The 19691-nt window shown below is 35.5% G+C and overlaps 1 protein-coding gene across 5 annotated transcripts in view; it reads left to right on the top strand.

Annotated features, from left to right (window-relative positions):
* TDRD5 (tudor domain containing 5) overlaps positions 1-19691 on the top strand; it is an 86759-nt gene that overhangs the window by 45138 nt on the left and 21930 nt on the right. For all 5 annotated transcript variants that reach the window (XM_038542352.1, XM_038542349.1, XM_038542350.1 and 2 more), the window contains 7 exons: positions 5339-5547; positions 6621-6841; positions 10953-11165; positions 11683-11749; positions 15863-16063; positions 16628-16786; positions 18649-18810. In XM_038542352.1, the coding sequence (XP_038398280.1) occupies positions 5339-5547; positions 6621-6841; positions 10953-11165; positions 11683-11749; positions 15863-16063; positions 16628-16786; positions 18649-18810 (1232 nt within the window). The remainder of the gene's footprint in view (positions 1-5338; positions 5548-6620; positions 6842-10952; positions 11166-11682; positions 11750-15862; positions 16064-16627; positions 16787-18648; positions 18811-19691) is intronic.

Raw genomic sequence — 19691 nt, 5'->3', positions numbered from 1 at the left:
TGCATTTCCCTGATGATTAACAATGTTGTTTCTTTTATGTGTCTGTTGGTCAACTGTATGTCTTCTTTCAAAAAATGTCTTCAGATTTTCTGCCCATTTTTATTTGGATTGTTTTATTTGGTATTGAGTTGTAGAAGTTCTTGATATATTTTGGATACGAACCCCTTATTGGACTTGTCATTTGCAAATATATTCTTCCATTCAGTATGTTACCTTTACATTTTGGTTTCCTTTGTTGTACAAAAGCTTTTTAGTTTGATGTAGCCCCAGTAGTTTATTTGTGCTTTCATTTCCCTTGCTGGAGGAGACACATCTAGAAAAATGTTGGAAAGGCTGATGTCCAAGAGATTACTGCCTGTGTTTTCTTTTAGGACCTTTATGTTTTCAGGTTTCACAGATCTTTAATCTATTTTGAATTTACTTTTGTGCATGGTATAAATAGTCCAGTTTATTGAAGAGACTGTCTTTTCCCCGTTGTATATTCTTGCCTCCTTTGTCATTAATTGAACATATAAGCATGGGTTTATCTGGGCTTTCTGTTCTATTGGTCTATGTGTCTATTTTTGTGCCAGTACCATACTGTTTTGATTACCATAGCTTTGTAGAATGTCTTGAAATCTGGGATTGTGATACTTCTGGCTTTGTTCTTTTTTGAGATTGCTTTGGCTATTCAGGATCTTTTGTGGTTCCACATAAATTTTAGGGTTATTTAGTTCTATGAAAAATACTGTTGGTATTGGGGCATCTGGGTAGCACATTTGGTTGAGCATCCAGCTGTTGGTTTTGGCTCAGGTCATGATTTCAGGGTTGTGAGATCGAGCCCTGTGTATGGCTCCACACTCAGCGGGGAGTCTGCTTGCGGGGGTTCTCTTTCTCCCTCCCCCTCTGGCCCGTTCTCTCTCTCTCTCTCTCTCCCACTTTCCAGTCCTCAAATAAATAAATCTTTAAAAATACTATCAGTATTTTGATAGGAATTGGATTGAATCCGTACACTTTTTGGGTACTGTGAACATTTTAACAATATTGGTTCTTCTAATCCATGAGCATGGTGTATCTTTTAATTTGCGTCATCTTTAATTTCTTTCATTGATCTTTTATAGTTTTCAGAGTATAGGTCTTTCACTCTGTTAAATTTATTCCTAGGTGTTTTTGTTCTTTATGGTGCAATTATAAGTGGGATTGTTTTCCTAATTTCTCTCTTTCAGATACTTCATTATTAGTGTACAGAAATGCAACAGACTTCTGTATATTGATTTTGCATCCATCCATTTAGTGAATTCATTTATTAGTCCTAATAGGTTTTTGGTGGAATTTTTAAGATGTCCTGTATATAGTATCATGTCATCTGCAAATAGTGACAGTTTCATTTCTTCCTTACCAATTTGGATACTTTTTATTTATTTATTTATTTTCTGATTGCTGTAGCTAGTGCTTCCAGTACTGTGTTGCATAAAAATGGCAATAATGGACATCTTTGTCTTGTTCTAGAGAGGAAAAGCTTTGTTTTTCACTGAGTATGATGTTAGCTGTGTGTTTGTCATGTATGGCCTTTATCATATTATGTTCCCTCTGTATCTACTTTCTTGAGAGTTTATCATGAACAGATGTTGAATTTTGTCAAAAGTTTTTTCTGAATCTTTTGAAATGACCATATGGTTTTTAACCTTGAAAACACTTCTGTATTTGTAGACCTTTTTGGTGGCATTTGTTGGCCATAAGTGTAACCTATATCATTAATGAAGACCATCTGAATTTTAAAAATTATTTATTTGAGAAACAGAGTGAGAGAAGGAGAGAGGGCATGTACCTGTGGGAGGTGGGGCAAAGGGAGAGAGGGAGCAGACTAGACTCCCTGCTGAGTGCAGAGCCTGACATTGGACTTGATCCCACAATCCTGAGATCATGACCTGACCGAAAGCCAAGTTTAACTGACTGAGCCACACAGGTGACTCATAGATCATCTGAATTTTTAAAAATATATTTCATTATCCAGATTCTTCGGTAACTGAAGAAATCAGTTTTCTAAAATAGTGATCTGATAGAGAAGCACCAGATCAGTAGTTGTTAACTTTGGATGTGCTTCAAAAACTTTTTAGAAATACATGGATATTTGGAATAAATGGGTGTGCATTGGGACCTAGCACTTGTACTTATTTTTATTTTATTTTTTAAAAATATTTTATTTAGGGATCCCTGGGTGGCGCAGCGGTTTGGCGCCTGCCTTTGGCCCAGGGCGCGATCCTGGAGACCCCGGATCGAATCCCACGTCAGGCTCCCGGTGCATGGAGCCTGCTTCTCCCTCTGCCTATGTCTCTGCCTCTCTCTCTCTCTCTCTCTCTATGTGACTATCATAAATAAATAAAATTAAAAAAAAAATTTAAAAAAAAAAAAAAAAAATATTTTATTTATTCATGAGAGAGAGAGAGGCAGGCAGAGACACAGGCAGAGGGAGAAGCAGGCTCCATGTAGGGAGCCCGACACGGGACTTGATCCCGGACCCCAGGATCACGCCCCAGGCCGAAGGGAAGTGCCCAACCGCTGAGCCACCCAGGCATCCCTGTACTTATTTTTAAACAACCTTTTTATTTTTGGATAACTTTAGATTTACAGAAAAGCTACAGAGATATTATAGAATTCCTTTCCCATTCTCTAGAATGTTCTTCATTTCCTCTAATAGTAACATCTTATGTTCCCATGTTACATTTATCAAAACTAAGAAATTAATTGTAGTACATTGCTATTAACTAAACTCTAGATTTTATTTTGGTTTTGCCAGTTTTCCCACAATTGTTCTGTTTCTAGATCCACTCTAGAATACCACATTGCATTTAGGATACTTGATTTTGTTTTTTGTGTTTTTCTTCAGACTTCAGTTTTTTTCTTTTGAAATTTTTGAGAGTATTGTAGATTTATATACAGTTATTAAGAACTAATACAGAGACATTCCATGTACTTTTTCCTCTGTTGACTCAGGGGTCATGCTAAATTATAGTAGGATAAGGTATAGTTTTTTTTAAATTTTTTTAAAGATTTTATTTATTTATTCATGAGACACACACACACACACACACACACACACACACACAGGCAGACAGAGGGAGAAGCAGGCTCCATGCAAGGAGCCCGATGTGGGACTCGAATCCGGGCTCCAGGATCACACCCTGGGCTTCAGGCGGCACTAAACTGCTGCACCACTGGGGCTGCCCTAATATGGTATAGTTGACCCTTGAACAACATAGGTTTGAATTGGATAGTTCCACTTACATATGGATTATTTTTGTTAAGATCAGTATAGTACTGTAAATGTAATTTCTCTTCCTTGGGATTTTAAAAAATTTTTTCTCTGGCTTTATTAGAAGAATACAGTATATAATACATATGACATACAAAATATATGTTAATCAACTGCTTATGTTATCAGTAGGGCTTCTGGTCATCAGTAGTCTATTGGTAGCTAAGCTTTTGGGGAATCAAAAGTTACATGCAGATTTTTGATTGCATAGGGGGAGGGTTGATGTTGCTAACCCCTGCATTGTTTACAGATCAACTGTACTTGTATTTTTATAAGCTTCTACAGGTGGTTTTGATGGATAGCAAATTTTTTTCCCAAAAGATAAATGCATCTTTGCTGATTTTTTAAAAAAGATTTTATTCAGCTATTTGAGAGAGGGAGACAGGGAAAGAGAGAAACAGAGATAGTGAAAGAGATAGCAATAGAGTGCACAGACAGGGAGGAGAGGGAGAAGCAGACTCCCACGGGAGCCCGATGTGGAGCTTGATCTCAGACCCTGGGATCATGACCTGAGCGGAAGACAGATGCTTAACAGGGTGCCACCGAGGCACCCTGCTTATTTTTCTGAATATTAAAATAATATTCATTTTATGAGTACTTAATACTCATAAATACTCATTTAGTGAGTATTTAATACTATTCTGAAAAATACCACAGATGAGTGGAAAGTTGGAAGTAAACATTTACCATCACTTTACTCCCCTCCTCCAAAACGCTGTTAGAATTTTTATAGTTTTCCAGAGCTTTTCAACATTTATGTAAGCATAGCTAGATTTTTCAAAAATTATAAAAGCAATATTACTAGTTTAAACATTCCAACAATGTAGAGGGTAACTAGGAATTGTTTTAATGGGTCTTTTTTGGACCTCTTGTATATAACATAGCTATCATATGTATAATTTTCTTGCATTATAATAGTATCATACAAATATTGTGTAAGCTCTTGCTTTTTATACTTCATATATTATGGATGGTCTATATCAGCATAAGTTTATTTCATCTTTCTTAAATACAAGAATACAAGATACAATACATCTTTTCTTAAATACAAAGAATTCTTTTATGTGACTATATTCACTGAATCAGTCTTAATCAGTCTTCTATTGACATGTTGAGTGTATTTTTTTTTTTTTACTATGTAAGATACAATGATAAATATCCTTGTACCTATATCTTTGTGCATTTTTATTAGTTTTTCTTTAGGAGCCACTATGGTTTTAGGTCTATCTGGGGTCTGGTTTGTTTGTTTGTTTATTTATTTATCTATTTATTTATAAAAGATTTTATTTATTTATTCATGAGAGACAGAGAGGCAGAGACACAAGCAGAGGGAGAAGCCGGCTCCATGCAGGGAGCCTGACTTGGGACTTGATACTGGGTCTCCAAGATCACACCCTGGGCTGAAGGCAGCGTTAAACTGCTAAGCCACCCAGGCTGCCCTGGGGTCTGTTTTAATATGTCAACCTCTTACAATCATCATACACATGAGATTTGAACAAGTTATGTGATTGATTTGATAATTCCCTAAAAATTAAGGCATTGTATTGTGGAATATTAAGTAGTCAAATACATTGTACATTTAGCAGCAATGCACATTCACTGCTAACGTTGAACAAGAATGTTGAAAAATGAAGCTCTTTAAGATTTTTATTTATTTATTCATGAGAGAGAGGCAGAGACATAGGCAGAGGGAGAAGCAGGCTCCATGCAGGGAGCCTGGCATGGGACTCAATCCTGGGTCCCCAGGATCATGCCCTGGGCTGAAGACTGCGCTAAACCACTGAGCCACCCGGGCTGCCCCCAAAATGAAACTTTTAATTAAAGTTAAAGGATCCTTACCAGACTTACCCTCTCCCTGCCAACATAAATAATTTAAGATGTGTTCCCATCTAGAACTTCCTTTTATCTCTCCATACTGAAAGGTCCGCAGAGATGGGTTCATGTCTCCCCTTATTTGCCCAGTGCCTGGGTGATAGAATGTCCTTAGTAATAGTTACACAAATTATTGTAATAGCTATCCACAGGCTGCTCTATTGATTATTTCAGATGGAGATGTTTCATCAATCAGAAATTCATGTTTAGTTCAATCAGATAAGAAAATAGACGTCAAAGCTTGTGTCTCCAGTCCCCCTAGAAATTCACTGTCTACTGCTGCTGTCAAGGAGACTGCATGGGATTGTCTTCCTAAAAACCATAGGGAGCCAGAACAGAAGATTTGCAAGAAGCCTAATCTGGTGGTAAAGCCTTTACAGCTGGTAAGTAAGGTTTACAGACTTTGTACATTGGAGATTCAGCATTATGGAAAGTAACTGATTGAATATTTCTTTAAACCAAAATTCTATTTTAGGAAAGTTTTTTTTTTTATTTTAGGAAAGTCTTATTTCTAGATATATGATTTCTTAGAAAAGAGCAAAGCTTTGCTCTGAAGTTGCCTTATTTTATTCTGGTTTTCAATCTTTTGTATTACTAACTTTCATTCCGATCTCATTTTAAAGTTTTCAGATGGCTTTAAAGATTTGCCAGGTTTCTCAAGAGATTATAGCCAATGCTTGGTCCGTGTTCTTTAAAATATAGGCTGGAAAACCCTCAAGGGCTTCAGAGGGAAGAATGGAGGATATTTGCTTTAGTTATATGTCTCAACACCTGCTGCAAATTGCCCTTGCACCTGTCTGCAGTTACAGGGTGTTTTTATTTTTTCTTCATTACATTTCCACACAATTCTTCCTCTTTGCGTTTTCATCTCCTGTTGTTTATTTTGCTGTTATTAAAGAATTAATTGCTTACTCTTCTTTTCTTCTACCATCTATGTCTGGAAAGGAAGGAAAACCTTGGTTTGAAGAGCCTACTGCACATTTTCTAGAGGACAAGAGAAAGGCCTACAGGAAAATAGTATATTTTAGAATGAGGATGTTTGAGAAACCCTTTTTGATTGGAAGACTAGTGTGAATTTTAATCTGTTATCTAAAGCTACCTTTGTTGGTATGGGTGGGTAGGATGACTGTCTTGGCTCAGCCTGAATATTTTAAGTACCATATTTTCAATTTTGTATGGGGCAGCTGTATAGCATACTTTTAATATCATAAGGCAGTAGTTTTCATATATTGATATACATGAGGATTACCTAGGGAGGTTTTTTTAAATGCATAATTGGAGGCTCCACTTCCAGGTATTTTAAATCTGTCTGGGCTAAAGCCTAAGAGGCTTCATTTTTATAATTTCCCAGGTGATTCTGATAGAGATGACTCATGAAATATACTTTGAGAAATGTCATTAGTTTGAAATGCCACTCAGAGATTTATAGCGGTTTCTTTTCCGTTTTAACTTGTAGCAAGTAGGTGTTAACAAATCAGAGCTCAACCTGGCAATGGCAAATCATGATATCCCACCAGATGCTGTACGGGACAAGAAATTATGCAGACTGCCACCATTAGATACCAGTACCCTTGTGGGAGTCTTTGTGGAGTATATCATCTCTCCTAGTCAATTCTACATCCGAATCTATAGCAGAGATTCATCAGAGTTACTTGAAGACATGATGATTGAGATGCGGTAGGAGTCTGTTGATTTCAGTGTATTTTTCATATATCTCATTCTAAATCAGTAGTTCTAAACATTTTGGTTTAGGACTTTTAAGGACTCAGGAACTTTTTGTTTATTGATATTTATCTTAGAAATTAAAACGTAACATTTAAATATTTTAAAAAATAAGTCCATTTGTATGAATATAAATAATGTAGTTCTATGAAAAAGAGCTACTATTTTCCAGAAATTGGAATAGTGGCATTGTTTTATGTTTTTGCAGATCTCTTCAATATCTGTCTTAATAGAAGGAAGTTTGATTTTAGTATTTGCTTTGGTCTATAATCTCTTGAGCTACATTGTTTTGGTTAAAGTATATGAAAACATCTGCCCTCACACTGATACATAATTGGGAAAAGGAGTGTTTTAATTGCTTTTTCAGAAAATTGTGAACCTTCTTTAATATTTTCAGAAAATTTGTGAACATTCCAAAACTTGGCAAATGGTAGTTTTTTAAAGATTAGTTGTAATGTGGAATTTGAACTTTTCATACCCTACTGTGTTAAAATCCATTGGTTTTCATTTGCACTTTGAATGGATCCAGGACTGGCTATGCAACTGCAGGCTCCTGTACAAAATTACAATGCAAAGTGCCAAGTTTAAAAGTTATTAAGAATTTCAAGACAGTAATAACAGGATGTTAAAGCAAACATAAGGCTCTTCTCAGTGTGGGATAAATGTAACTGGCCCTGAAAGGATCTTTTACTCCATTAATAATATTAAAACATGCATTGGTAATTTGGAAAATACTGGTTTGCTGAGTTATGTAGATCTTCAGCATTTATTAATGTCACCACTAAACTCATCAGAAAGTATTACATATTAGGGAACTGTCACACTCATAGTGGTAGATGCAACATGTCCAAAATCTTAATTTTCACCCAGAAGCCTTGAGTTTCATCATTAATGACAAATACTGTCAGTGTTTTCCTTGAAGTGACAGGCTCACTTCATTTTTTAGAAAATTGTGTGTCAGATACCTAAGTCTGAATAAACATAGCTTGATAATGGTCCTTTCAAGCAAAAATGGTATTCCATGAAAACAATGGCTAGTTTATTTTCCAAGTAAAAATGTTCCACACTAAAAAAGCAACTAGTTCAATGCACAACTCAAATGCATAAGTGCTTTTCCTTAAGACAACTTGAGAAGTGTTTTATGTGTATGGTACTTCCATTTTTGTCACGGAGAATATTGTTCAGTGATTGAGATTTAATAAGCTTAATTTTTATTACTTTATCAAGAATATTCTTAAATGCCATTGTCTACTTTTTAAAAATTTTATTTTATTGTGAGTACATGGCAGTGACTTATAAATGACTACTAGTAAAGTTTGGTGCTATTGCCTTGATTTGGTCAGGGCACCTTTTATACCATCATTGCAAATGTTACCACAGTGAAAAGGGCAGATAACTATTTTTCACAATGATACTGAAATATTAAAATACCTTTGATCTTAGGGATTTTTTGAAAGAGCATTAGGGTCCCAGGGATTTGGAGAACAACTACGCCAATCTGTTTTCTCTGCTGAAAAATGTCCTTTCTTAGTAAACATCATGTAAAATGTACACAGTGTGTACATTATTTTAGATTTATTTATGAACAGTAAATAAATAATAATAATTGATTTTTACATTGGTGTCACATATAAGAGTATTTATTATGTACCTCTTCAAGAAAATTCCATTTTTTAATCTAATTTTCCCTTATTATGTACTCATCTCTCATCCAAGAACACCTGGCATAATGTAAGTCACATAATCACTTAGTAAAAATATTATCACATATTCCATTGCAGCATGCCTATAATATTTAGTACATGTTTTAAAGCACGCTTACTGCTCTGTGACTTTGAAGTTATTTTAACTCTCTAAGCATAGTCTCCTTATTTCCAAAGTAAAGATAGTCGTAGTACCTACCTCCTCACTTGTGAAGGTTGAAGTACTTAGAACCGAGTCTAGTTCAGATGTTGGCTGCTATTACTATTAATACCATATCTGCTGTGTGCTTGGGATGTTGAGGCATGAGTGGTATAAGGAGAAGACAGACATGGTCTCTGCCTTTGTGAACACCACGATTATCTGGGAAGATAGGGGATATGAGGGATATTGCATGAGGTGGTAATTCTGCCTGGGCGAGGTGGACGAAAGCTTTACAAAGGAGATACTTGAGCTAGGCTTAAAAAACAAGAATTTGCCAGTCAAGAAGGTGTGGGTAGGTATGTACAGGCCCAATCCCTGGCACCAAGGCCAGCATTAACAACGGGCATTATGCTCTGGGAGCAAGAAATAGGGGAGTGATGTCACCACTGCATAAGGCTGGGTGGACAGTGACTGAATGTGAAACTGGAATACTGGAGAAGACCTGGAGTCTGAACACCATGGGAAGAAATTCTGGCTTATTCTGTAGACAGGAGCCTTTCTGAAGATTTTAAGAAAGTAGGGGCATCAGCAGATTTGTATTTTAGGATAACTCTAGTTGCAGGGTGGAAGATGGATGGAGTGAACAGAAGGGCATCCTTACTCTGCTAGTCTTGGTAAGAGACTGAGAGTGGAAAGGAAGAGAGAAATTGTAGAGAATTTCAGAAAGTACAGTTGTCAGGTCTTGGTGACAAGAATGGGGTTGAGAAGGATAAGCCAGAAAGGGAGAGTATGAAACTCGTGTTTAGAGATTGGGTAGATTTGAGCTGGGTTAGAATTTTGCACCTGGTGCTTCTAAGGTGACTATGAGGTAAATTGACAATGTTGAGTGGACAATATTAGTTAGGATTAGGTGTAGCCACTGTTACAAAGACATAACTTTAGCCCTAGTAGGATAAAGAAGATAAAAATTGATTTCTTCCCATAATAGTCCATATTTAAGCAATGCAGACTGATAGGGTAGCTTCATGGTGTTAGGGATGCAAGTGTTTCCTGCCTTGCTATCCCAGACAGTGTGTTGCCCCATCCACATGGTCCAGGATGTAGACTGCTACTACATCTACCAGGCCCTCATTCCAGCCGGTGGGAAGGAGAAAGAGAAGAGTGTAGGAGGTTGGAGGCATGCCATTTTCTTTGAAATATACTTTCAAATTCTACACTTTTCTAAATTGTGGTAGAATACACATAAATTTTACCATACTAATAATGCACTTTACTTTTTTTTTTTTCACATTTCATTGCCCAGAACGTATTATTCACATCTAGATGCAAGGGAGCCTGGGAAATCTGAATGGCTCAGTTAAAGTTTGGGATTCTATTACTAGGGGAAGAAGCAAGGAAAATGAAAATTGGGGACAACTAACATCTGTAAAGTCAGAAGCAATTCAGGGTCTAAAGATTGAGATGGAGAATCACCAGTTTATCTTTTCATAAGATATGAAAATGGGCGAGATGGTGCTGTATACAGTAAGAATAATAATATTTAAGGAGTGCTTACTGTATTTGGGCTCTCTGCCATACATTCACATATTTGAAATAAGGTTTTATTATCCTCTCTGTGCTCAGCAAGTAAACTGAAAAAAAAAAAAAAAAGTTACACAGCTAGTAAATGATGGAGTCAGGATTTAAGCGCATGTCATTGGCTCCAAAGCCTAAGTTTTTGTTGTTTTATACTTTCTATATACTTCCTAAAAAGAAGAGCCCAGAGAACCCAAACTTTTAAGGCAATTACAGAGCCAATGTCTTAGAAACTAGGATAGAGATGGAAAGAGGATGGGGTCAGAGGTCATGCTACAGAGAAAGCAAGTATATCAAAACCCGGGGAGACAGGCTATTGGAGTTGGGAATGAACAGACCATTGATGTTTTAAAAACACCCATTTTAGGAAATGCTGAGGAATAAAGTTGGATTACATTTTGTTCAGAGAGTATGAGTTTAAATGAGTGTATAACTTCTATTTGAAGAGGATTGTTGTTGAAGAGAAGAGATTGGGATAAGAAAGAGGAAAGTAAAATTAATTAGTCTTAGTAAGCATTAACAAATCAGAAAAAGTGGGGATTTTTTTTTCCTTTTTGCCAAGACTTTCTTGCTCTTGTTACATCAGTAAAAATGATCTTGATATTTTTGTCCCCTGTGTAATTCCCTGTATTATGGAATTCTGTAGGCGCTGCTATTCTAACCAACTGGTTTCTGATCGATATGCCATGCCCGAGTATTTTATCCAACCAGGACATCTCTGTTGTGTAAGGATTTCTGAGGATAAGTGGTGGTATCGGGTCATTATCCACCGAGTCCTTGGGAAACAGGAAGTTGAAGTATTCTACCCAGACTTTGGAAATATTGGAACTGTTCAGAAGTCTTCCCTGAGGTTTCTCAAGTGAGTTAACAAATCTTAATAAATTATTCTTAACTTTTGATACCTCCTGCTGAAGCTACATGGAGTTAGGATTGCTCTTCCTTTTCTCTTGCCTCTTCCCTTGCATCCCTCTTTGTTCTTAGTGCAGATGGACTTGGTATATGGTCACTTAGTTTCACAGGGGTCTTATAATTGCCTGTCTTCTTTCACATGACTGTGAATCTGAAGGGACCATGAGACTAAATTCCAATCTCTTATTAAGAAAATGATTTTTGGGGTCATGCTAAAAGTTGCATTTATATAGCATGAAGATTGGTCTATTCCTCCCTTTACTTTAATTACATAGCTTTCAAAGGCTGTTATGTTTAAAAATTTTGTTCCTTAGATTGCTTTAAAGTATAAGACATTAACTTAAAAATGCATGAATAAAATACTCTGAAGTGATATGAATAGCTAAAATCAAGAATGGATTAGAGAGTCTATAAAATACAGTTTTAAAATATCATTAAATATTTGTGTATTTGATTATCTCTTGCAGGTGGTGCTACACAAAGCTTCCAGCTCAGGCTATCCCGTGTTCTTTGGCTTGGGTGAGACCAGTAGAGGTATGTTTGTTCTCCATTTGATCAGCAAACATTTGATGCTGAGAACAGTTCTAGGATCTCAGGATACAAAAATAAAATGTGGAATAAGCCCTAAAAGAAATCGTTGTGAATAGTCTGGAAGATAGACATGAAGACAGAAATCACTGTCTGTGTCATATTTGAGGTAGAGATATTTATAATGTGTGCTGGAGGTGCAAAAGGAGGAGTGTACTTCTCTATTCACGGTAGTAAGGGATGACCCTGTGGTAGAGGTGGTATTGGAGTGGAATTCTCTGAAAGAAGATTAGGACTATAACTAGACAAAAAAAAGATGTTTCAGCTAAAGGGAGGGTAACATAAAACATCTCAAATTTGATGGCTCTCTTTGTTTCCATGGCAGTAAATGAGCTGGAGTTGGTGGATGGCAAGTGATACGAGAGAAATGGACAGGACCCTGAGGTGGGGATCCGTATCCGTGTTCAGGAGTCTGGGCATTGTCCTTTAGATGCTGGGGAGCAATTAAAGGATGTACCTAGGGAACCACCGTACTCAGTTATATGTTTTTTAAAGAATTGTCTAGTAACATAACTGTGCAAGATCATTGGAGTGGGATGAAGCAGGAGGCATTTTCATCCATATAGGTATATTTGTCTAAGTAGTTATGATTATCATACACCTAACTTTGTGTTTTTCTCTCAGAATTCTCTCTCTTTTTTTTTTGAAGATTTTATTTATTTGAGAGAGCAAGAGTGAGAAAGGGAGCATGAGCAGGGGGCAGGGGTAGAGAGAGAAGGAGAAGCAGACTCCCTACTGAGCAGGGACCCTGGACATGGGGTTTCATCCCAAGACTCTAAGATCATGACCTGAGCTGAAGGCAGATGCTGAACCGACTGAGTCACCCAGGGACCCCAGAACTCTTAATTATATATGCCATACACACTTTTTGCACTACATTTGTCTGTTTAATTTACCAGTTGCTTACATATATATGGATTAATCCTTTAAAAATTTTATCTGAAAAACACAGAATGGAGGAAAGAAAAAGAAATATGTTCTACCTTTCAAACACTTTCAATTTAGAAATTAGATGTATTTCTTTTAGTTTGGTTTATTTGATGTTGAGGGTCAGAGTTTTCGTAGGGTTCTCAGGATTACATAAAATAGTATTATTTTATATTCTTAACTCAGCATTATTACAGCATAAATTTATATGTTACCATAGTTCTCAATTTTAATAGTCATAGTAATGTTAGGTTAATGTATATCATAGATTAATTATCCCTTTATTAGACATTCAATCTGTTCTGATTTTTCAGTATGTAAATACTTTATGCGGTTATCATTTTGTGCAAGTTTGTATTCAGGATTGTTTTTTAGGGTGCATTTTAGCCTTGACTAGGTTTCTCTTTACTGTTTCCATCAGGAAGCTTAGCTTTGTGACCCACTTGGAGCCACTTGACTTCATTATTCTCATATTAGCCAGATGGCTTCCAGTTTTGTTTCTCTTTTTGTTTTCTTATTTCCTTCCTGAAATGCTTCTGACCTTAGGGCTTTTGCCCACTCTGTTCATTGGAATAGCTTCTTCAAAGAATTCTCCTGGTTGGCCCCTTTTGTCATTCAGAATTTAAGCCCAAATATTATTTACCAAGAAGGGCTTCCTTGACCAGCTGATTTACAGTGCACACTTCTACTTCAGTCATTCATTGCTATTTATCTTTATAATACTATCTGGTATTATCTTAATTGTTCAAATTCACAATGTAAGCTTCTAAGATGGGGAACATTATCTGTTCACTGTTTCTCTAGTGCCTAGATCAATGGTTGTGTCATGTTAGGTGCTTAATAAAGATCTTTGACTAAACTAATGAATCTCACTTTTTTTTTCTGGTTTCAAAAGTAGTTAATGCATTTGGTAATGGCAGAGTAACAAAAGAGTAACATGGTGGGACTAATATTCCCATAGGCAAAATCCAAAGCAACAGAAAAGCAGAAATCTACCCTTGGAAGTCAAGCTGGCAGGGTAAGATCAGGAAATTTTCAGTTTCTATCGGGGATCGCTCCCCCATCTATAGCCTTGCTGGCTTGAAGAGTTAGAGGACATTTTTCTGGGAATGGCGGAATCTCTAGGAGTTAAGGGAGAAATCCTTGACGGGAGGGAGCCACAGTAGGTGTTTCAAAATCAGCGACTGCAGTCTGCCCAAATCCCTAGACTACTACTAAACTCTGCCGGCCCTGGGAGAACCTAGTGGCCCTGATAAAACATCACTGGTTTACCTATTCTTTTTCTTTCTCACGTTGCATGCATTATTTTGAAAAGTCTTCTAATCATTCTACTAAGTAACACACTATCCTATTTTAGGGTTACTTTAGGAAATACAACCCATATGTATGTAACCATGTGAGGACATTAGAATACTTTCTTCTTTAACCTCCTCTTCTGATCTATTTTTGTTGTATAATTGTTACTGTTTTAAACCCCTCAAGGGATTGACCACATTAAATAATGTTCATTTAGATTTAGTCATGTATTTCTCCATTTCTTTGCTCTTCATTCTCACCACTCAAGTGCCTTGGGAAGGTTTTCCTTTTATTTGCATTGTATTCTTTAAAGATTTCATTTTGTGAGTGTTATGCTTACCTGGAAACGTAATTTTGCATTTGTTTTTAGAAGGTACATTCACTAGGTAGAGAATTTTAGGTTGACAGGGAATGTATTTAGTGCCCTGAAGATATTCTAGTGGCTTCCCATCTCCCTTACCTTGTTGGAGAAGTCAGCCATCAGGCTGATGGATGTTCCTTTGAAGGCAGTGTCCTTTTTGTCTGTAGCTGTTTTTAGCATTTCCTGTTTGTTGCCTGTGTCTTCAGTTTTAGTATGTTTATGTGTGGATTTATTCTTATTTATCCTACTTTGTGGTTCATTGAACTCCCTTTTTCTGTGCTTTGTTACTTTTTATTAAATCTGGCAAATTCCCAGCCATCATCTCTTCAGTTATTATAGTCTTTTCCCCATTATTCATATTTATATTCCTCTCTCTTTCTGCATCTCTTTCTGGGAACACAATTAAAAGTATGTTAAACTTTCTCAATTTAATCTTCCATATTTTAAAAACTCTTCTGTATTTTACATATTTCTGTCTTTCCATATTGCATTCTGGGTATTTTTTTCCAGATTATCTTCCACTTTACTGATTTACTCTTTATATCTAATCTGCTACTGAATCAATCTTTTAGGTTTTAAGTTTTGGTTATTGTATCTTTACTTTCTAAAAGCTCTCTTTGTGATTTTGCTAGATGAATTTTTATAGATGCCGATCTGTGGAAACTTTCAAGTTCATCTCTTTTTTTATTTTATTTTATTTTAAGTGTAGTAAGCTTAGTTGCTTTATAATTGTCTAAAAATAAAATATCTAAAGTTTCTGAAGGTTTATTTTGTTTTTCTTTGTTTTTACTTGTGATTATTTCTTGGTATGCCTTTTATCTTTGCCTAAATACTGTTCATTGTCTTTGAAAAATTGTTTGTAAGAATTTTTGAATAATGGGCTGAGATTGCCTACCTCTAGAGAGATTTGCATTTGCTTCTGCCAGGTACCTAGGAATACTACCAGTCGGGACCCATGTTAATGGGTATATGTGTTTAAAATGAACAACTTGAGGATTTGTGTAATGTCAGGTGATGTGAAAATTGAACTGTGAATCCTTGTGAAGTCTCGTTTCTTTTCCCTTTGAAGGCAAAATAATTCTCACTTTCCCTTTAATTCAGTCCTGATGATTTGTTACTCTCTTGACAGTTCTTTCATGCTTTTGGACATAATAAAAAATATTTTATTTAGAATTTTAGTAGTTTCTATGGGAGGGTTAGTCCAATAATTTAACTTAATCATTTCTGAAAATGAAAGTTTTCCACCAAATAAATAATAAAATTTTCAGCATAATCACATTTGTCATAATTTTCCCTTTATTATGACTTTTCTTATTCCCAAATCATAAATATCTTGTAGTGGTTTATTTTAGTACTTTTATGGTTTTATTTTTCCACTAAAATCTCTAGTTCATCAGGAATTTATTTTTGTGTATGGTTACTATAATTCATGTTTGAATTTATCATCTCAATCTCCTATCTTGATTATATTTCAGGAACATTGGACATCCAGAGCTATTATACAATTCCAGAAGTTGTGTGGTTTGAAGCCATTAGTGGGGGTAGTGGATGAATATGTAGATGGAATCCTTAACATTTTTCTGTGTGATACATCCTCAAATGAAGATGTCTATTTCCATCATGTCTTGAGAACAGAGGGCCATGCTATTGTATGCCGAGAAAATGTCCCTTCTAAGGTGGAGCAGTCTGGATGTGTTTTGTAATATGTTTTATTTACTTTCAACACTTCAAGGTGTAAGATAATTTAATAAGATTATTTGATAGATCCTTTAATCTTAGAGGTATCTGTGAGATGCCTGCCTTCTTTATACAGAAACACTCTTAATTTTTAAATGACCCCAAAAAACTACCTTTGGCTGATTATAATGTGAATACTTTTATTTTAAATAATTGATTTGAGGATTCTATCTTACCTCAAATTATTTATTTGAGGTCTTCCTAGAAAAGACAACACTCTTATTTTGCAAGTATTCATAGTGATGTCTACATCGCTGTTAATATTGATGTTGATAATTTTTGTGCCTAGGAAAATTTTTCAATATGTAATTTAAAATTTTTTAATTTCTTTAATTTAAACTCAGTTATCCAACAAATACTACATCATTAGTTTCAGATTTGAAATTTTTTAACTGTTAAATTTTAGAAAATAATACATTTCTACAACATTTGAAAATTATGAAGTGCTAGTGCTAACTTTTTCACTTTTTCTCTAATTAAACCCTTCCTTGTATTAATTGCAGGGTTTCAGAGAACTCAACCCTTTAGCTTTATATACTAAATCCAGTGCAGGGCCAGAAGATGTGGTCTTGACAGAACTGGGTTGTCCTTCCCAGCAGCACTATTTTAATGAAGACCGAGAGATAAGTCCACAGTCAAAGGAGAATGAATTACCTACCCTGGTAAGAGGTTTTTGTAAATATTATTATAATTATTTTTATTATTATTAACATTTAATGGATACTTATTATGTGACAGACATTATAAAAAAGCATTGTAAGCATAATCTATTATTTAATCCTCATAGAACCTTGTCATATAGTTACTGCAATTATCCTTATTTAACAGGTGTGGAAACTGAGGCTTTCCAAACCTAAGAAAGTTTGGGAACTTTATGCAATGATCTTAACAGTATTTTGCCTCTCATTATTTGCTAGTTTAAATCTTTGCTGCATTCATGCTTTCTCCTATACAATTTCTCACATACGCTAAATTCCATTACTGCCTTGGTGCAGTTGTGACTTCATCAAGGCTAACCCGAATGCTGTTCTTCTTCCCTCTGCATGCCTCAGATTCTTCTAGTGTTTCCATTTCTTACTTTCTCTGTAAACCTTTTAGTGATGCCCACTCATGGTTAATAACAATATTATTATCACTACTACTATTACTATTATATTTTATTCCAGCCAACAGTAGTAGTCATAAAAATTTTAAAAAATTAACAGCAGTAGCATTTATTGAACTTGCACTACATGGGAGAGACTGTTCTAAGCACTCTCATGTACTAATTTAATCTTTATGATCACTTTACTGGGTTGGTACTTTTGTATTCCTGTTTTAGATTGAAGTAAAATGAAGCACAAAGTAAGAACTTAAATGATTTTTGAACGAATAAGTAAACATGTCCTCTGAGTCTTATATTCCTCATGACAACAAGTACTGAGCTAATACAGGATGAATATAGGATGTGTTTGGTTGAGAGCCAAAGTGGTTTTGGGCCCAGCAAGGCTTTTTATTTTCATTGAATAAAATTTGAAAATATTATCTTGCTTAAATATGTTTTATATATCTGACTTGTAAAATAAAATTGTAGAGATGATCTTACGTTCTTAGTTAGACATTTATTAACTATTAGATAAAAAAGGAGGCCAGTTTGACCACTGGGAGATTAACCTGTTCTGAAAAATAGGTACAAATGTTTACTGTTGCATGTTTGAAATAGTATAAGAATGGTAGATTTCTAGTTTATATTAAAATTAATTAGGCTTCTTGGGTCCATAGATCTTCCTGAAGCCTGAATTTTTCTTAATAATTATTACTTGATTGATGGAACAGTTATATTTCTTGATACTTAAGTAGTGAATTGAATACAACCTTTACAATTTTTAGAGTATTCTTTCATCACTGTGGTGATGTATTCAAATAATCATAGTTCAGCCTCAAAAATGAAATAAGGCCATCTTTCCTGTAAAAGGATAAGACTTAAAGTTCTTGTGTCCCACCTCAGCCTGTATCCATGTGCTATATACACACACACCCCACATACCCACCCACTCCCTACCTCTGTATACCTCATTCCCTATAATTCCTACTCTTCTTTTAAGCATCGTAACAGGTTGTATTACTTCCTTCAATGTATCTTCTTTTTTTTTTTTTTTCCTTCAATGTATCTTCTTAAGGCATCTTCTCCAATAATATTTTGGTCCTATTTCTGTGATGGCTCTACACTGAAGATTGTACAGTGATTATCTGATTGTGTATCTTCCTGTTACATTTTGAGTTCCTTTAGAGTAAGGACCTGTTGCATTCATCTTTCGATTCACAGAGTTACCCTGTATACATCTCATAATGTGTGCTTTGTAAATGTTTTTTGGCTGATCTAGTTTAGCAGGATAGGAAGATGTAGGGTCATGGATAAAGTTAGAAAATAATGTAGCTTTCGTATGAACCATAGTGAAAAATTCCTCCCAGATGTTTAGGCATGCAGATTTTAGAAACAGCACTAGTACAGAAAATAAAATAATTTTTCTTTCATATCTACTAGCAAGATACTAATGATGCAAAGGCTTTCAGTCACCTTAAATCTGAGTTAAAGGAGCCATTAAAGGATTCTGAATTCAGTTCTTTGAAAACCCAAGATAACAACTGTGAAGAAGACTCACAATGGTTCATCCCAGAACTAAAGGATCTGAAGAAAGAAAATGAGGTAGGAGAAGGAAAGTTGTTTGAAAATGTAATTAATCTAATTCTTAAGTGAGGGGGACTAGAGTAAAATAGCTCTTTCATTTCTGCTCTCAGTACCTTCAGAGCATCTTTCACAGATGAATTACATTTTCTCTTTAACAGTCACCAACACCAAAGTTGAAGCAACATATCCTTGATCACAAAAAGGAAAGGCATTATCTGGCTTTGATGTGTTAAGTTTCTATCTTGTTGCTTTGGGCAGTCTTCAAGAATTATACAGTGATTAGAAACTAGTACTGAGATACAATATAAAGAGAATCCAACAGGAATTATGTACATATAGTTTAGAGTGTCCCATAACCCTTTCCTCTGCATTTTGTATTTACAAACATTTCCCTTTTTTTTTTTTTTAAGATTTTATTCATGAGAGACAGAGAGAGGCAGAGACCTAAGCAGAGGGAGAAGCAGGCTCCCTGCAGGGAACCCGATATAGGACTGGGTCCCCAGATCACAACCTGTGCCAAAGGCAGATACTCAGCCATTGAGCCACCAGGTGCCCCAAGAGCAACCAATTTCGTCTCTTTTTTAGCTGTTGCTTTTGGGATTTACCTCTGTTTCTTTAATTAAATACCATGTTTAGATTATTTCCTGAGTTTTCAGTTCTACATCCCTCTTTGAAAGATTTACTTCTCTTTCATCCTTTCACCCCACCACACACAAATGTATCATTTCTGCACCCTGGTCTCCTATCTTACTAATGTCATTGTATCACCCTTTCCACTAGATGACCATTCAATATTTACATTATTATGACTGTACATGCTGTTGACAAATAGTATGCTGTGGCAACTTTTCCCTTCCTGAATGAGTTTAATTTTCTCTAGTGTTAGTATTTCCTTTTTT

This window comes from Canis lupus, chromosome 7 (genome assembly GCF_011100685.1).
Source record: "Canis lupus familiaris isolate Mischka breed German Shepherd chromosome 7, alternate assembly UU_Cfam_GSD_1.0, whole genome shotgun sequence".
Lineage (NCBI taxonomy): Eukaryota > Metazoa > Chordata > Mammalia > Carnivora > Canidae > Canis > Canis lupus.
The sequence above is the reverse complement of the archived record's forward strand: the minus strand, read 5'-3'. Positions and strand labels throughout refer to the sequence as shown.